The sequence below is a fragment of the Lissotriton helveticus genome, chromosome 1_1 (assembly GCF_964261635.1).
Source record: "Lissotriton helveticus chromosome 1_1, aLisHel1.1, whole genome shotgun sequence".
Taxonomy (NCBI): Eukaryota; Metazoa; Chordata; class Amphibia; order Caudata; family Salamandridae; genus Lissotriton; species Lissotriton helveticus.
Window position 1 is genome coordinate 845,550,264 of NC_136057.1, and position 15,283 is coordinate 845,565,546.

Genomic DNA, 15,283 nt, shown 5'->3' on the forward strand with positions numbered 1-15,283 from the left:
TTACTGTCTTCAAGGTGAAGAACTTGGTGAACTTCTCAGTCAGAAGAAGCCAAAACAATCTGTGGCATGAAAGGAATAGACTAGCCACAAACTGTGACCACTTATGGGCACCACCATATGATAGATTTGACAGCCTTCTGATTCTCTAGCAAGTTATAGTTAGTTCCAAGTTGAGCGTCTGAGTATGGGGAAAGGCCACTTCAACATGTAATCCTTCAGAGGTTAATAAAAAACAAGTAGAAAGTAATGTAAATATTCTATTGTAATTTGTAATTAGCATTGCTGAGTAATGAGTGAGGGTACTTTGCCAGTCAAAATATTCACCTTTTACACTTATGATCCTAGTTGTAACTTTTCACTCATCTCTTTGGAAAATGGTAGCCCTTCTTATATGAATAGACTGTAATGTCGTCATGAACCCTGTAGGAATCCCTAATACATGACCACCTGATGCCAAGTGATGACGTGGCTGATTCTCTCACTGCTCCGATTTTACAGCATGTGGCGCAAGCTGTAATGTCATCAATAAGAAGCGTTTCAGGTGGCCATGGCTTTATGGGTCCTTACTGTAAAGAAGGACTTGAAAGCGATTCTGTGGTAAGTCCTTTATTGTAGCCCCGGAGCAGTACAGCCTACTCCCACAGTTCCTCCATTCAAACTGCCTCCCAATTTGAATATAAACATTCTAAACTGTGACGTAATATTGGACCCGCCGTTCCCATTACCAAACTGTCGTTGGCACTTTTCGAAATGTTGCTTGGAAACTGGACTCTGCAAGGGCTCTTGATTCACAAAGTCAGGTTTGTTGACTTGTGAGTCCTCCCTCGAGTGTTTCCTGTGAGTTGTGTTGCAGCTTCAGGCTGTGGTTGTGTTCAGTACTGACATCTATCACACGCCCGTCCAGCCAGAATAATTACCCAAATGCAATTGACGAGCAGTTTACTGATTGTTATCGAACACCGTGATTACAGAGTCGTCTGGGGACGTGTCTCCTTCATTTGTATATTTACTCCGCACCTTTCCTGGAGACATATGTGAGCAAGTGATGCTCAGTGCGCAAGTGGACAGGGCGGAACGAATGCACGTCTAGTCTAGGGCAGGGAGTAGGAGACACTAAACTTCTGGGAGGGGCACGGACAGCTCTGGGAACTGTCCATGCAGCTATTGCCCACGACCACGGCCACTGGGATTGTGTGGGTGGGGGTGGTGGACAAGGGGACCAATTATGTGGCAGCTTTGACTAAATGATGCAGCAGTAGAAAGCAAATTATGCAATATAATGCAGCTCCTTTTGTGAAGGTATTGAATATCATTGTTTTTTATTTTTTTTACAAACTTCCACACTGTCTGAGCAAAGGTTTCACCTCATTAGTGTACCACTTTACAAATACATAAACAAGCAACTGAAATATGAGCTGTCAACCTCCTCGAAGGGCTTTCCACTGCTTGGCAATTCGTGTTGCTGCACTTTTAGTAACTTTTTTGAGCTAGAATTTTTTTTGTCTAGTTCTGTAGGTTCTGGAGCAGATGATGGATTATGTGAGAAATGCATAAAATCCATAATCGTGCAGAAAAAGCAGCAGCCGCAGAATCACATTATTCCATTGGCTCTGTTCCTGGTCAACTGCTCCGCAGGGTGTTAGTAAAACCTACAAGCTGGTCCACACAGACGCATACAAACGATTAGCACAACACAGTATGCTAGCACTTGTCAAGACTGGCTGTGCTCAGTCTGACGTGAAATGCAGCCACCATCAGACGACCCATCATGGATTGCAAAATCAGCAAATGAAATCTCTGAACAGTAAATGTACGAACATGAAAAAAACAGCTGACGAAAGTTAACAAAATGGTAAAGCATCAAGACAGAAGCCCTGCAGATCCTAACACACAACATTCAAACTTGTGGTGTTTCAGGGAGTGGGTTAACTTACAGAGGCAACCCCACCTCTGGCTGTGATTGCCATAGTGTGCATGGATACACTCCAACAATAATCTCTTACCTGGCAGAGGAGGTCTGCAGGCATTGAGCGAGCAGCACTTTTACTGTTCTTTTTGTTAGTGTGAAGCTCAGCTTCGAGGCAGCAAGCAGAGTAGGGCTGGGGGCTGATTATTTTTGTCCCCTTCACCCTTGTCCCCTGTGTCCTCTCACTCCAAAATCCTGGTGGAATAAATACCCCGCGTCCCCCACACTTCCTACACCCCTGGATTAGGTAAATAACTAGGCTAATAATAGTCATTTTGAAAGCACACAGCACAAACTGAATTGCTTGTTAGCATTTGACATTAGGCCTTCAGTGCCCAACTTAATGGTCAAACCTAGTACCTACAGATCACACACCGTGCTCTGCAGCAAAGGCTGTCTCCACTTGAGCTATCTAACTAGTACTGAAAGCTGGTATACTTCAAGTAATATCATTTATTTAAAGAGCTACAAAACTGCAAACTGTAATAATGAGCTTGATATAAAACACCTTTCCAAATGCATGAGTGTGTCTGTGTGCCTACATGCGTATGTATTGTATATGAAATGGTGTTTGCAAGTAACTTCTTATGGGTAGGGCATGGAGTCTGCATTTTGCTGTAAATAAAGGGGTTAACATCCTGATTGGCCATAGTGGGTCTCAGTTTCGGCCTCTGGCTGACCTTACACTCAGCTCAGGCCTTTGCGAATGGAAAGGGGGATCCGGGGGATGCAGATTAGTAGGAGGGGTGGCAAAGGGCATCCGGCCAACCTCATTTTTGGGGTACTACCTAGGAAATCTGGACTTCTGCCTTGAGGTTGGAAGATTCAGCCAAGTACAGTGCTTAATTTGATCCTGTGGCCTTCGGTGCTCAGCATCGGCACTTAATTGTCAACACCTGCACTCATGACAGCTGCCATATGGTGGCGCTGTTTCCGTAATTAAGAGATGAGCAGAACAACAATTCAGTATACATTATTATAAACAACTAATACCAACCCCCCAAGTCATTCAGCCATTCTTATAGCTTTGATGGCCTCAAATTGTCTGAATTGTCACACTTGTAGCAGTGTGACAGTTAGTAGTTGTGTTGGTTCTGTCACTGGCAGTGCTAGCAGTGGCAATGGGTGGAGCAAGCTACAGTGACCTCCTGACGTGGATCCTGGCACCTATGTTGTTTTATACAAACTAAGAATTGGCCAAGTGAAGTTGGATACTTCGCCAATAATTCAATAAGAGACAGACTAGTTTTGGGGCACGTGTCGTAACTGCTTCTAAAACACGCTAAGCACCTGTCTCTTGAAAGCACGTGTAACTTGTGGCACACACCAGGTGAGCAGCTTTCACTTTTGTGACTAATCTCTTCAAACTGTTAATTAACGTCTAGTCCTTTATGAAATGGTAATTAGATGCCCTGCAATGACAATAATTTAGTATGATTTATTAGCCATTATAATGTTGATATAAGCATTCTCATTGGCCGAGTAAGGAAACTAATGAAAGAATTGCTCTCATTCTACAAACAGCTTGTATTAGGCATAGCTGGAGTAGTCAAGCTCAGCGTCATTTTCTTGTGTTTTGGATCAGATGGGAAAGTGATACAGCCTAGGGAAGAAGAGATGATGTGGAAGTTTTTGTTAAGTTGATGTTACAAGCTATCCATTCCGGCAGCACTGCTAACTATTCATTTACATAGATGACCAGGTGATTCTGATGCAGCATACTGCAAAGCCATCCCTCCCTTCATCTAAAAATCACGTTTTCTTTTGGAAACCATTGCCAACCATTCCTTATCTTTGCTTCTCTGAAGCGCATCTTTTCAGCGGTCCTACATAATTATGGTTCAGGTTGTGTCTTACACAATCCTCGAACCCTCAAAAGAAAGAGACTGTCCAATTGACCCAACTATGAAATCATTACAAGTATATTGGCAGTGTAGCCTTTAAATGGTGACCAGCAGGGGTTTACTGCTGGCAGCAGTAAGAGCATCTCTTCCGCAAGGAACACTACTCTATTATGAGATTTCCTTAACCTCAACTGACATCTTTCGCTGCTTCGCCGGCTAATTTTCAAGCACGCTTGTAGGACTAGCCTTTGTAACTAATGCGTACAGCTGTGATTTTAAATTACACGAGGAGATGACTCATACATAGTTTATAAAGAGATGTGCAGGAGGCTGAGAAATGACAATTCTAACACTGGATTTTTAATAATGTATAAATTGGCCAAAGCTAATAGCAATGAGGTTGTATGCCAGAATACCATTAGCAGAAATATTGTCTAACAGAAATATCTTTTACCTAAAATATCACCCTATTGGGTGTCAATTTTCCATTCTGAACTCCAATGGGACGATATTTTTGTAAACGATATTTAGGACACAATATTTGGTTTAGGCAATCATTTGGACATGATAGTGTTAATTTAGAGGTTTGGGTCGGGGACAATCGATATTTGCCCGGTGGTATTGCCTCTGTGACCCTCGAATTATTTAATAAATGAAGAGGCAGGCGCTGGAGACTGGAAAGCAGGAAACAAGGTTTTTATTCTCTCCGGAGGAGAACACAGCAAAACGGACAGCAGGTATCGTTCTGAGGTGCTCTAACTTATGTTTGAGGCCTGGCCCCTTATATACAGTGTTTGCGGTTTTTATTACAGTTTACATACTCATGATAAAGCTTTGATGTACGGAAAGACATTCCCGGAAACCCCCCTCCGGGCCCGTTCCCACACATATTTACAGTAGAGGTCCCCATCCTGGTCACAACAGGTGATGAGTATCGCGCAGCTGGATATTCCGTCAATTCATGGAATGCGGGGTTTGATCGGATCTCATGGGGTGGGGGCTTTGATCAACCAGGGGATCCCTTGATGGGGGAAGCTTTCTATTGTACGGGGAGGGGCAAGGAACAGTATCGGCAGAGCTGGGTGTCGGCCTGGGAACGAGGAAGACAAACGGGCACACGGGGAAAAGGGGGTTTGCATCTAAGGGCCGGGGATCATGAAAGGGAAGAAGGGAGGTGTCGCGCTGGGAACAGGATGAGGGCCTGGGGCAGAGCAGCGCTGAAGAGGGGTTTATGATTCAAGGCAGGTGCAAGCAGGGAGGGTTGGTCAGCGTGCGGGCTTGGTGAGGGTGAAGGGCTATGTCAGGGGCCAGCGGCATGCAAGAGGGTTCGTTCTGATCAGGGCATCTTAAAATGGCGGGTGCGCACGACAAAAGTGTGGCATCAGGGGAAGAGGCAAGATGGCGCAGATAATGTTCACCAAACCGTACTAATTTTCAACAGTAGCCTGGTACATTACCAATTACAATACTCTAGTTAAGGGTTACTGTTACCCAGAACATTATGTCTCTTAGATCATAGGAATTTTAGAAAGCCATTAACTCTGATCCCTCTTAACTGAACCACTTCAAAACTGTCCCAAAAATGTGGTGGCCCACCTTAGTTCTATAGGAGCAAGGTGGTAGCCTTTCATTCCCTGAATCACAGTACAAGTAGAAACGGTGGAAGCAGAAAAAACACTCACTTTTTACCTTCAGTGGTACTCATTTTGAACTCATAAAAATACCTAATTAAAGTAAAAAAAACTCAACCACAGACATGCTCCGGCATTCATTATTCACACTATCTGAGAGCAAAACCAGCAGAGACATAGTGGTGAAAGCTGGCTTGTCCTTTGCCTAAGTACTCTGGGTATTCGGGCGTTATACCTTCAGTTATGTATTATGAAACCGATGGTAGAACTCCATTGTCGTGGACACCGCATGAGCACCGATGTTTTATATTTTTTTAGATGGTGTTTTGATCAGTATGTCCATTGAGGGCATTTCCACTCAGATGGTCCTGGTACCCCAGGAGCCTATCGAGGGGGCAGATTAACATAAACTATACTTTTCGAAATTCGGGCCACTTCCGTTTTCCCGCATGAAAGGTTTTAAACACATGCTTTGTTTTCTGTCACAATTTGCTTCTTGCATTTCTACTCTTGCAGTGATCAGCTGTAATTTCATATTTACGGTGTGAATATGCTGACACCTTAAGGACGAAGATGATCAAAAGAACGCCTATGAGATTGAGTCAATCACTCATCCACCCTCAACAGACTCTGGAGTCTAGATGATGTCTTCTCTTCTTTGTAGTGTTAAGAATAAAGACTCTTTTTGGCTTATTAGCGCTAAAGGAGTTAAACCTAAGTAGACGGTTTGATTTTCTCAGAACCTGTTTATTCCATGGGATGAGCCGCCAGCAGCCTGGGGCGAAGTGTATTGTCTTGTCTTGTCGCGGCTTCATCGAAGGCATTCGCCTGTGCACGGGAGATGTTAATTGGTGTTGGGTTGCCAGAAGGATAACCGGAAGATTGCTTAATTTCCTTGGTAAAAGAGAGGTGTTGCCACGTATACGTGTCTAATGTGTTGAAGATGCAACAGAAAGAACAGTATAGACAAATGCTTGTAGAAGGTCCAACCTCTTGAAGGCTGGTAGGGCTGTGGACGAGTCAGTCTCACGTCGGGATGTTGCTGAGGAGTCGTTTGCTCTTACCATTCCACAATGGCCGCCAGGTTAGTGAATTGAATCTATAGTGATGTTATTACCTATTTGTATATTTCTTCTTGATCCGCTTTGACCCTCCCTTTCCTGAAATGTTCCTTTCTGGCCTTTCAGAGTCAAAGATCTTCTGAGTTCCTTATAGACAAGTTTGCCACTTGGTGACAGTTTGACAGTTATTAAAGATATGCCCAGAGGGAACTTTTCATTTCCAAAACAGTTGTAAAGACAGTAAAAAAGAGGCTTAGGAAGTTCAGAAAGTGGGTCACTGGTGGTAGTTTGAAGTGAATGAATAGTTTGCTTATGTGCCAGTGCTGGTAAAACTCTTTCGTCTGAAGTTGTAACCGAAGTGGCACTAGGGCAGAATGCATATGAGTTTTTGTTTGGAGGCTGTACACATGTATGTCTGTTACAGCTGTGGAATACTGAGGCACACTCAAAACCATCGCCTGTGCACCATTGGTCTTTTAAGTCCCTTATGGACGCATGTCCAGTTTGCTTACTGAGGGCATACTGAGGCCTGGCACTCAGTTTTATTAAGGCTGTCAGTCGCTAAGACGTGCTCAGTAGCCCCCGTTCGCGATTTGTAACACTGGGTCTATTACTACTGACCTAGGCATCAGTATAAGTCTGCGAGACAAAACTGCTTCCACATTAGTATGGCAATTAGAGTGTGCATAGTCCATGAGCATCCCCGACTGCTGGAGTGAATGCATGAATGAGTTAGTGAGCGAGTTAAGAGTGTTTGAGATCCAATAGAGTACTTCATCTCAGCCGCCCAAGGTGCCTCGTGTTCACGTTGTCATTTATACGAGGTCCTACTTTGTTTTTACATGGTCTTCTCTGCAGCTACAGTGACTCCTGTTCCACAGGGCGGTGTTGACATGTCAGCACTTTTAGTAGACAGTAGGAAGCAGACGAGATGCTTTCTGAGTAGTTGGACTCACAAATGTCTCATGCTGATGCTAACAAATAATACTTGACTCTTTAATGTGCACTTTAATTACACCCACATTATAAATACAAATTAAGTTCACTGAGGTGCTAAAGGAAAATGCATTACTCGATTTGTTTTGATAGGATTGCACGTGTAAATCTGGATCACTGACAGAATATTGGAAACAAATATATTGTCATTATAATATTGTGTCAAAAATATCGAGGACCTATCGAATTCCAAATCTTCTTGATAACCCACCTAATTCACCAGAGCCATAGGCCTAACTACGCCACTAACCTACCAAATGGCTCTAAGCGAAGGACTGGGGTCCCAAACCCTGCTTGTCAGCTGCCAAAATTGTGAAAGTAGATTCCTACTCCATCACCAGTTTTCCCCAGGGAACTCTTTTCCCAACGTTTTTGTATTCAAGCCAGTAATCTGGGTTCATAAAGGTAGAGTCGTCTCTACACCCAACACCAAACCATAGACTTCTTTGACTTTCCACGGGTCCCTCTGCCCTTCTGTTGTTTTAGTGAAATGACGTGAAGATTAAGATCTTGCTTCTATCTTGTAAATTAGACACTGCACTTTTATTTTATATCTGTAATTATTTCTGCGCTGCGGAGCATACTATCCAATATCCCCCCTCATGAACCACACAGCTTGGGCCACGAGCACAAGCTGTGGTCCAATCACAACAGAGTGCACAGAGGTATGAGGGAGTTGGATGGCAGAGGAGAGAGACTTGGTGAACCCGCTTGATAGCCTTCAAAACTCCAGGGGTCACCTTTTATATTTGTATTCCAGATCTTATTTCAATCACATAGTGACCAAGATAGGTTTACATTTGTGGACCAGTGATGGCCGACCAAAAAGGCTTCCTGGTTCTTTGCTGAGGAAGAGCCTTTCGTTCCCACAAGCAGGCTACAATACTCTCACTGCACTGGTTCAGCTATACCTACCCCGGCGACATGGATTCAGTTGTAATATTCTAATGAGTCAAGTCATTGCTTTCTAGAAATGTAAAAGAAAGGTTGCGAAACAGAGTGGCAACATTATTTTATATAGCGTTGTGGACACAAAAATGCTTTGTACATGTACAGGAAGCATTGGCCCCTATAACAGCACTGGGCGGGTTCCCAGCTTAATCTGCAGGATCATTAGCCTTCCTTCTATGTAGACGCTCTTCATTCTGATCTTTCAAACCTGCTTTTGACCTGCCATCTTTATTCATGCCACTCCTTCAGCTCGCCTCCAAAGTAGTGTATTTGACATTGATCGTAGCAATGATCAACTGCATTTTATAATTTTTTGTGCAGCACTTTGCTGGAAGGAATATTAACTTTCAAAACAGTTAATAAACAGCAGGCCACTCTTGGGTCACCTGGACAGATGATTTTAAGGACCTTCTTCCTCTGAACAATCGGATGCCCAATTGATCGCGTCTTCTTGTGTTGTTCGCTCAGTTCCTGTTACTTCATGCTGAGTAACCCACCTCTGTTCCATCAGATGCTGGTGCAATGCCTCGGAGATAGGGAAGGTGGATTGCTCACTCTGTCACCAGTCTCCGGGAGAAGCCTTCTCTTCCTGCGAAGAACCTGTCTGTACTTGCTGACTCTACAGCCTGCCTGAGGGGCAGAGATCAACGAAGGTTGGACTTCTGAGTAATGGCAAACTTCCGTGTGTGCCTAAAACGAGGCACATCCGCCTCCCTTTGTGGTTAATTAGCAGCGGTTTTAAACTCCACAGCACTTTCTACTTAGATTAGTGCTGTACCCCAAAAAAGATTGACTGCATTGGCCAAGCACGTTTGATCAATGAAGTCGAGCTACGTGGATCCGGAGCTCAATGACTTTTAGTTTTTCCCAACATTCACCATCACTGAGAGCCTTTGTAAAGCATGTTCACTGACAAGGTATTGTGATGGGTGGTGTTGTATGGTCTTATGTGAAGCTGGGACTGTATCAGCACAATCAGTGCTCCTTCGTGCTCCTTTACTGAAGAGCGATCTCTTTACAGTTTTTCCTGCGGTATGGATTTTGCCATCTTCTAGAGGCTGGATACATTGAGTTTGCAGTGATGAACCTTCGGAGTCAGTATTGAAAGAAGAATTGTATTTACTTCGTAAATGGCTTTCAGTGACCCTATAATGTGATGATGACATTCATACAGGTGCGTTCTGAAGACACTTGAACCTGTGAGGTAATGTAATGTAATGTGGTTCTCTTTTCAGGCGGACCAAGAAAGTAAAGTCGAAAAGCTGTTCAAAGTGAATGGTGATGACTGCAAAGAAGACTCCTATGACTTTGACCTGATCGTCATCGGAGGTGGCTCCGGAGGGCTTGCAGCAGCCAAGGTAAGAGGGAGTGGGGAGTAGAGCCAGAAGACGCAAGCGTAATGAGGGAAAGGAGCAGATACGAGTATTGAAGCAAAAGAGAGAGGGGTAGTAGGAGCGAAGAAAGAGCGAGGGAGAGAAAGAAGAAAGAAGCTGAGATAGGGAGGTAGTGCCCTAAAGATAGGGAAAGAGCAAGTGAGTAGGTAAGTGAGAGGGCGAGTACGCAAAAGAAAGCCAGAGAAAGGGCAAGAAAGTAAAATAGTTGAGAGAGAAACAGTGAGAAGGAGAGACAGTGGAAAAAACTAATGAGAAGAAAGATAGAAAGAAAAAAGAGAAAGAAATCAGAGAAGGAAACTACAAAGAGGCAGAAAAAAATGAGAGACAGCGACCGAAGAAGAGGCGATGGGAATAGAGGGGAGAAAGAAGTTTGAGGAAAGAGAAGCAAGATGAATACAGAAAAAGTTGAGTGATAGCAGAAAAACTAGAGAAGACAAAGAGAAATGAGCACATAGACAAGAAAAAGACGAAAGATATAAGGGGAGAAAAGTGAGTGAGGTGAGAACTGCATGTAAGAGATGAAGAGAAAAGAAAGGAAGGCAGAGAAGTGAGATAAACAATTAGGGCGAATAACAACAAAGAATAGAAGCTGTGTAAGAAAAGGAAAAATCGAATACTTCTTTACATGCAAAAAGGTACATTTGTAGCAGTTTTGCATGACTGCTTGCATGCAAGATGGCATTAAAAGAGGCGAGATGGGCAGTAGACTCTTTAGTTACCATATGTCTGTGAGAGCAAGGCGAAGACCATCAGACTCTACAGATGATCATCATCCGTGCTAAGAGGGGCATACGTGCAGATTCTAGCGCCAAGAAGCTCATCATAAACAGCTAGCCTATGACTCAGATAGGTCTCATGCCTTGTACTAAGGTGTTGATTACATCTCGTTCTGTCCGCAGGAAGCAGCCCAGTATGATCAGAAAGTCATGGTGCTGGACTATGTCACACCTTCTCCTGTGGGCACCAAGTGGGGTAAGTTTACTTGAAATACTCAAGTATCCTGCAGGCTCCCCTCCAGAGTGATGAGAGGCTGCAGGCTGCTGTTCATAAAGACTTTGTGTACTAAGAGAGATACATCAGAGAGATGCTCTTTATTTATTAGACAGTATTACTTTCCTGAAGATCATTCCTACTTCTGATGGCTTCACCATTGTAAGTAACCTGTTATGTTTGTGCAAAATCAACAAACAAAACCAGACCTCAGCGCATGGCACGGTCATTTTGCAGACATTAAGTGCAGAATATCGAAATATCCATTTGGTAAACGCCGTTTAGTGTTGATCGCAATAGCAAAATAGTACTTCTCGGTAGAACATTCAAATGGAAGGCAAAGACATTTTGCTTTTATTGATAAAAAAGTCTTTGCCTTTTTGAAGCTTGTACATTGTTGCTACGTGCTAAAATAATGTTCCATTCCTTTATCTTTTGCTCCAGGCTTGGGAGGAACATGTGTGAATGTAGGCTGCATTCCCAAAAAACTGATGCATCAGACAGCCCTGTTGGGACAAGCCTTACAAGATTCCCGAAAATATGGTTGGCAGGTGGAGGAGAAAGGTAAATGCAAGCCGGCGAACATCGCCTGTGGGGTTCGATGTACATGGGGTGGTAGACATTTTTTCACTAGGGAACACCACTCTTCAACTTTCAAGTACCAGAAAAATACGTTATTGAAAAGCTGCTGGTAGTAGCAAAGTGAGGACTACATTCAGGGAGGGATGTGGAACTCCACACATTCAGGACCCTACACACTGTAGCCCCCACCACGAAATGAACAGTCACATCTCCTTCCATCATCCACCCAGACTCCACCACTCTGTAGGACTCATACTCTCCTATAGCCCATGCATAGACAGAACAGGATCTGGAGGAAGGGCATTCTCTAACATCCCTCTTAAAGTGTGGAACGGCTTCCCACTCCACATCAGAGCCCCCTCCTCTCTTCTTGAATTCCGCAAGAAGCTAAAGACCTGGCTTTTCAACTAACCAACCTACCATAGGCAGGTTAGGCACACACACCTGCTCAGCACAAGGAAACCCTAGAGGCTGTAGTGTCGCTTTACACATACATATAAGAATAACAACCGACAACCAGTGCACAGTGTCTGCACTGTAAGAGGTTCTGTCCTGTTCAGAACACACTTTTTCTTAGTGACCCAAAACCAGGAAATACAGGAGGCGGTGATATCTTGTATTTTTTATTTCATTGCATATATATTGTATTAGGTGCCCACATTCATTAATTTGCACAATGACAATCTGTACCCATGCACCTCTTGCCCTTCCCTACAAAAAGTGGGTTCTGGGTGTGCACATCTGGATGTCAGAGTGCTTTCATTTGAGTGTAGTTGATATTTGGGCATTCATCGGAAAAGCATATATAGATTATATTATCTTTGACTTTATCATCGTATGGACCACTCATGAGGGTGGTCATGAGATGCTCATCGGTGTTGGAAGTTCTGAAGATACCTTGGGAGGAAATAAAATGTTAGATTTAGAAGGAGAAAGCAGAGAGGTTCACATGTAGCACTGAGATATTGCGGAGCCAGGTTTGTAGGAAATATACTTTTCCACCGTTAGGCTCTAGGTAGGCAAGACTTCACCTGAAGACCTAATAAGGTATGCACTTGCATCACATGTGGGGAGAAGAGCAGATCGGAGTAGACTGCCGCTCTGGTTCTCATATGGACCACACAACATTGATTGGCTTCTAATTGATAGAACATTACTTCAATGCAAGGAGCGATTAGTAATTTTGTAATTAGTAACTCCAAGGGTGTAGTAAACTGCCTCATTTTCTGAAACAGATGTTTCGATAATATAGTTAGCAGAGCTAGCGCCTTGAAAAGGTCATTCTGTTCACTGTTGTATACCAACTAATGATGAGGACTAGTGGGCACTGCGGAATCTGAAGAGGACCCCCACACCGCTAACGATGTTCCAATGTTTCAATCAACAGTACAGCACAGCTGGAATATGATGACCGATGCTGTGAAGAACTATATCAATTCTCTGAATTGGGGCTACAGAGTGGCCCTTATTGAGAACAGGGTCAAGTACGAGAATGGCTACGGAGAATTTGTTGGGCCCCACAAGATCAAGGTAGGACCTTACTTGATCCTTCGTTTCTGTAAGCTCTTTGCAAAACAACAAAAGCTTTCTGAGTTCATGTGTCGAAAGGTACGACAAATCTAACTGCTTTTTGTGTCACTTTGTTTACAGTCAACAAATAGCAAAGGGACAGAGAAATTCCACACAGCCAAGAGGTTCATTGTTGCAACTGGTGAAAGGCCGCGGTACCTGGGTATTCCAGGAGACAAGGAGTACTGCATCACCAGGTACTATTGAATGAAAGGAGGTGCTGTTAGTTCCATCTGACACGGAAAGTGCATGTTGAAGCAGGACACTTACAAATAAAGCATTTTCACTTAGGAACAATTTGATTTTGTTGAGAAGGACACACTAGTTTCCTAATGGTTCAAAGTGGTTCAAATGTCTCAGTTAATCCAAATGAAGACTTCAGGAATGATGACTCAGCCCCTCACCCCCTTGTAACATGTTCTCTTCCTGTATTTAGATGCTCCAGCTAGTAGACAATGTGTGTACTTCCAAGGCTTTAAATCACTAATGTCATACCCCCAGTAAACTGACCTGGGGCTGGCGAATTTTTTTGGCAGATACAGACAACAAATGGTTACACAGCTACACTAGGTTGGCAAGTTAGCTAATTCTGCAAACTTTAGTTTTAAATTAAAACTAAACACTGACTGTATTGTACTGTATTAAAGCAGTTTAAAGTCAAGTTATGTAGACCTCAAGGATGTCAGCATTGCTCAATACTGCCTTCGGTTTTCTAATTGTTTGGATAGTCCTGGATCTACAGTACTGTGACATCACATGTCACGTATCGGTTCACAACAGTGGTTTCCACCCAAGCAATATTGTTACTATGCTGAGAGTACACCCCCAAGGATGATACACATCCCTTGGGCGAAGTACACGGTCAAGCTTTGGATACACTCCTATGCGAGGAAACCAAGTCTTCCAAGAATGTTTGCGGTCGGACACATGTCCTGTATTCATACAACAGTCATACCATGAGATGGAACAATGCTGCCGGTGGTGTTTCAAAAGGAAAACACACATCTTGTGAGACACAGAATATTGTGACATTGTGAGATTACTTATGAAAAGAGATTACTTTTTAAAAGAGAAAATAACTTCAGTCAAAAAGTACATCCTTCTGACAAAGAGTATTGTAAGCAAATACACTACAAGATTAATGAAAAATGCAGCACAAAAAAGTATGAGTGAAGATGGCATTAAACAATGTATGCATTCTTAAAGATAGGTACGCTGTCATGTCAGCCCAAAAATCTATAAGATACCAACTGTCACCCATGAAGCCCCTTCAGAAAAGTGGACTCGAAGAAAGTTGCAATTTCAATGAAAAGAAGTTTGTATTGCCTTAAAGTTCGTTTGTCTCTAGAGACCGTCTCTGAATAAAGTGCCATGTTGTGGGGAAGGGAGTTTTCCTATAGTGACAATCTAGGTGCTGTGGAATGCAGTTGGCACTCAGGTCTACTTATTATGAGCTGTCCAGTGCCATTGTGAATGCAATGATGTGGCAACACCTGTAGAGCGGTCCCTTCCAAGGTAGTAAAATGGGGGCGCTCTACACAGGACATCTAGAGAGCTAGCAGGGAAAGATTAAAGTGTAGGCACCTTAGAAGACAAATGGAGAATCAAGGGTGGCTGAACTGATGAATGTGAAGTTAACAGGTCAGGACATTACTTACCTATGAGTAACCCTAAAAGCGAGCTTGCTAGATTGCAAATGTTCTTGTAGCATGAAGTTACAAACTTGGGACTTACAAGGCTTTTGTTGTGTAAATTGCAGACTGTTCGGCAGAGGTCCTGATGCTATAATTAATTCCTCGGACAATATGACAATGTCCTCTTAGTTGAGGATACTCCCGGTGAGGGAGATGCCACTGTCTCAGTTATTTTATGTCAGGTTGTGAGAACATGTTCCCTGCCTCTGATTCTTTCCAAATAAAGAAACTTCATTTTCTTTCCATTTTTCAGCGATGATCTTTTCTCGCTATCGTACTGCCCTGGGAAGACCCTGGTGATTGGCGCATCCTACGTCGCCCTTGAATGTGCAGGCTTCCTCGCTGGTCTTGGCCTTGATGTCACTGTGATGGTGCGATCCATTCTGCTGAGAGGCTTTGACCAAGAAATTGCCAACAAAATCGGTGACTACATGGAAGGACATGGTGTCAAGTTTATTCGAAGCTTCGTGCCGACAAAGGTACATACAATGTAAAATGTAGCTTGGGAATTTCCGTCTAGTAACCGTCATATAAACACCTTGTAGACAGAGTTTTTTTGTAAAAAAAAGTAAAGGTGCATAGAAAAAGCCCAAACTTCTGGATCC

The 15,283-nt window shown here is 43.3% G+C and overlaps 1 protein-coding gene across 2 annotated transcripts in view; it reads left to right on the plus strand.

Moving 5' to 3' along the window:
- TXNRD1 (thioredoxin reductase 1) overlaps window positions 1-15,283 on the plus strand; it is a 219,407-nt gene that overhangs the window by 192,665 nt on the left and 11,459 nt on the right. Inside the window, exons 1-7 of one of the 2 annotated variants that reach the window (XM_078675009.1) lie at window positions 6,387-6,525; window positions 9,685-9,807; window positions 10,743-10,815; window positions 11,278-11,397; window positions 12,803-12,945; window positions 13,066-13,181; window positions 14,932-15,157. In XM_078675009.1, coding sequence (XP_078531135.1) covers window positions 6,478-6,525; window positions 9,685-9,807; window positions 10,743-10,815; window positions 11,278-11,397; window positions 12,803-12,945; window positions 13,066-13,181; window positions 14,932-15,157 — 849 coding nt within the window. In that variant the 5' untranslated portion in view covers window positions 6,387-6,477. Of the gene's footprint in view, window positions 1-6,386; window positions 6,526-9,684; window positions 9,808-10,742; window positions 10,816-11,277; window positions 11,398-12,802; window positions 12,946-13,065; window positions 13,182-14,931; window positions 15,158-15,283 lie in introns of those variants that run through there. The other variant, XM_078675001.1, reaches the window with a different exon arrangement.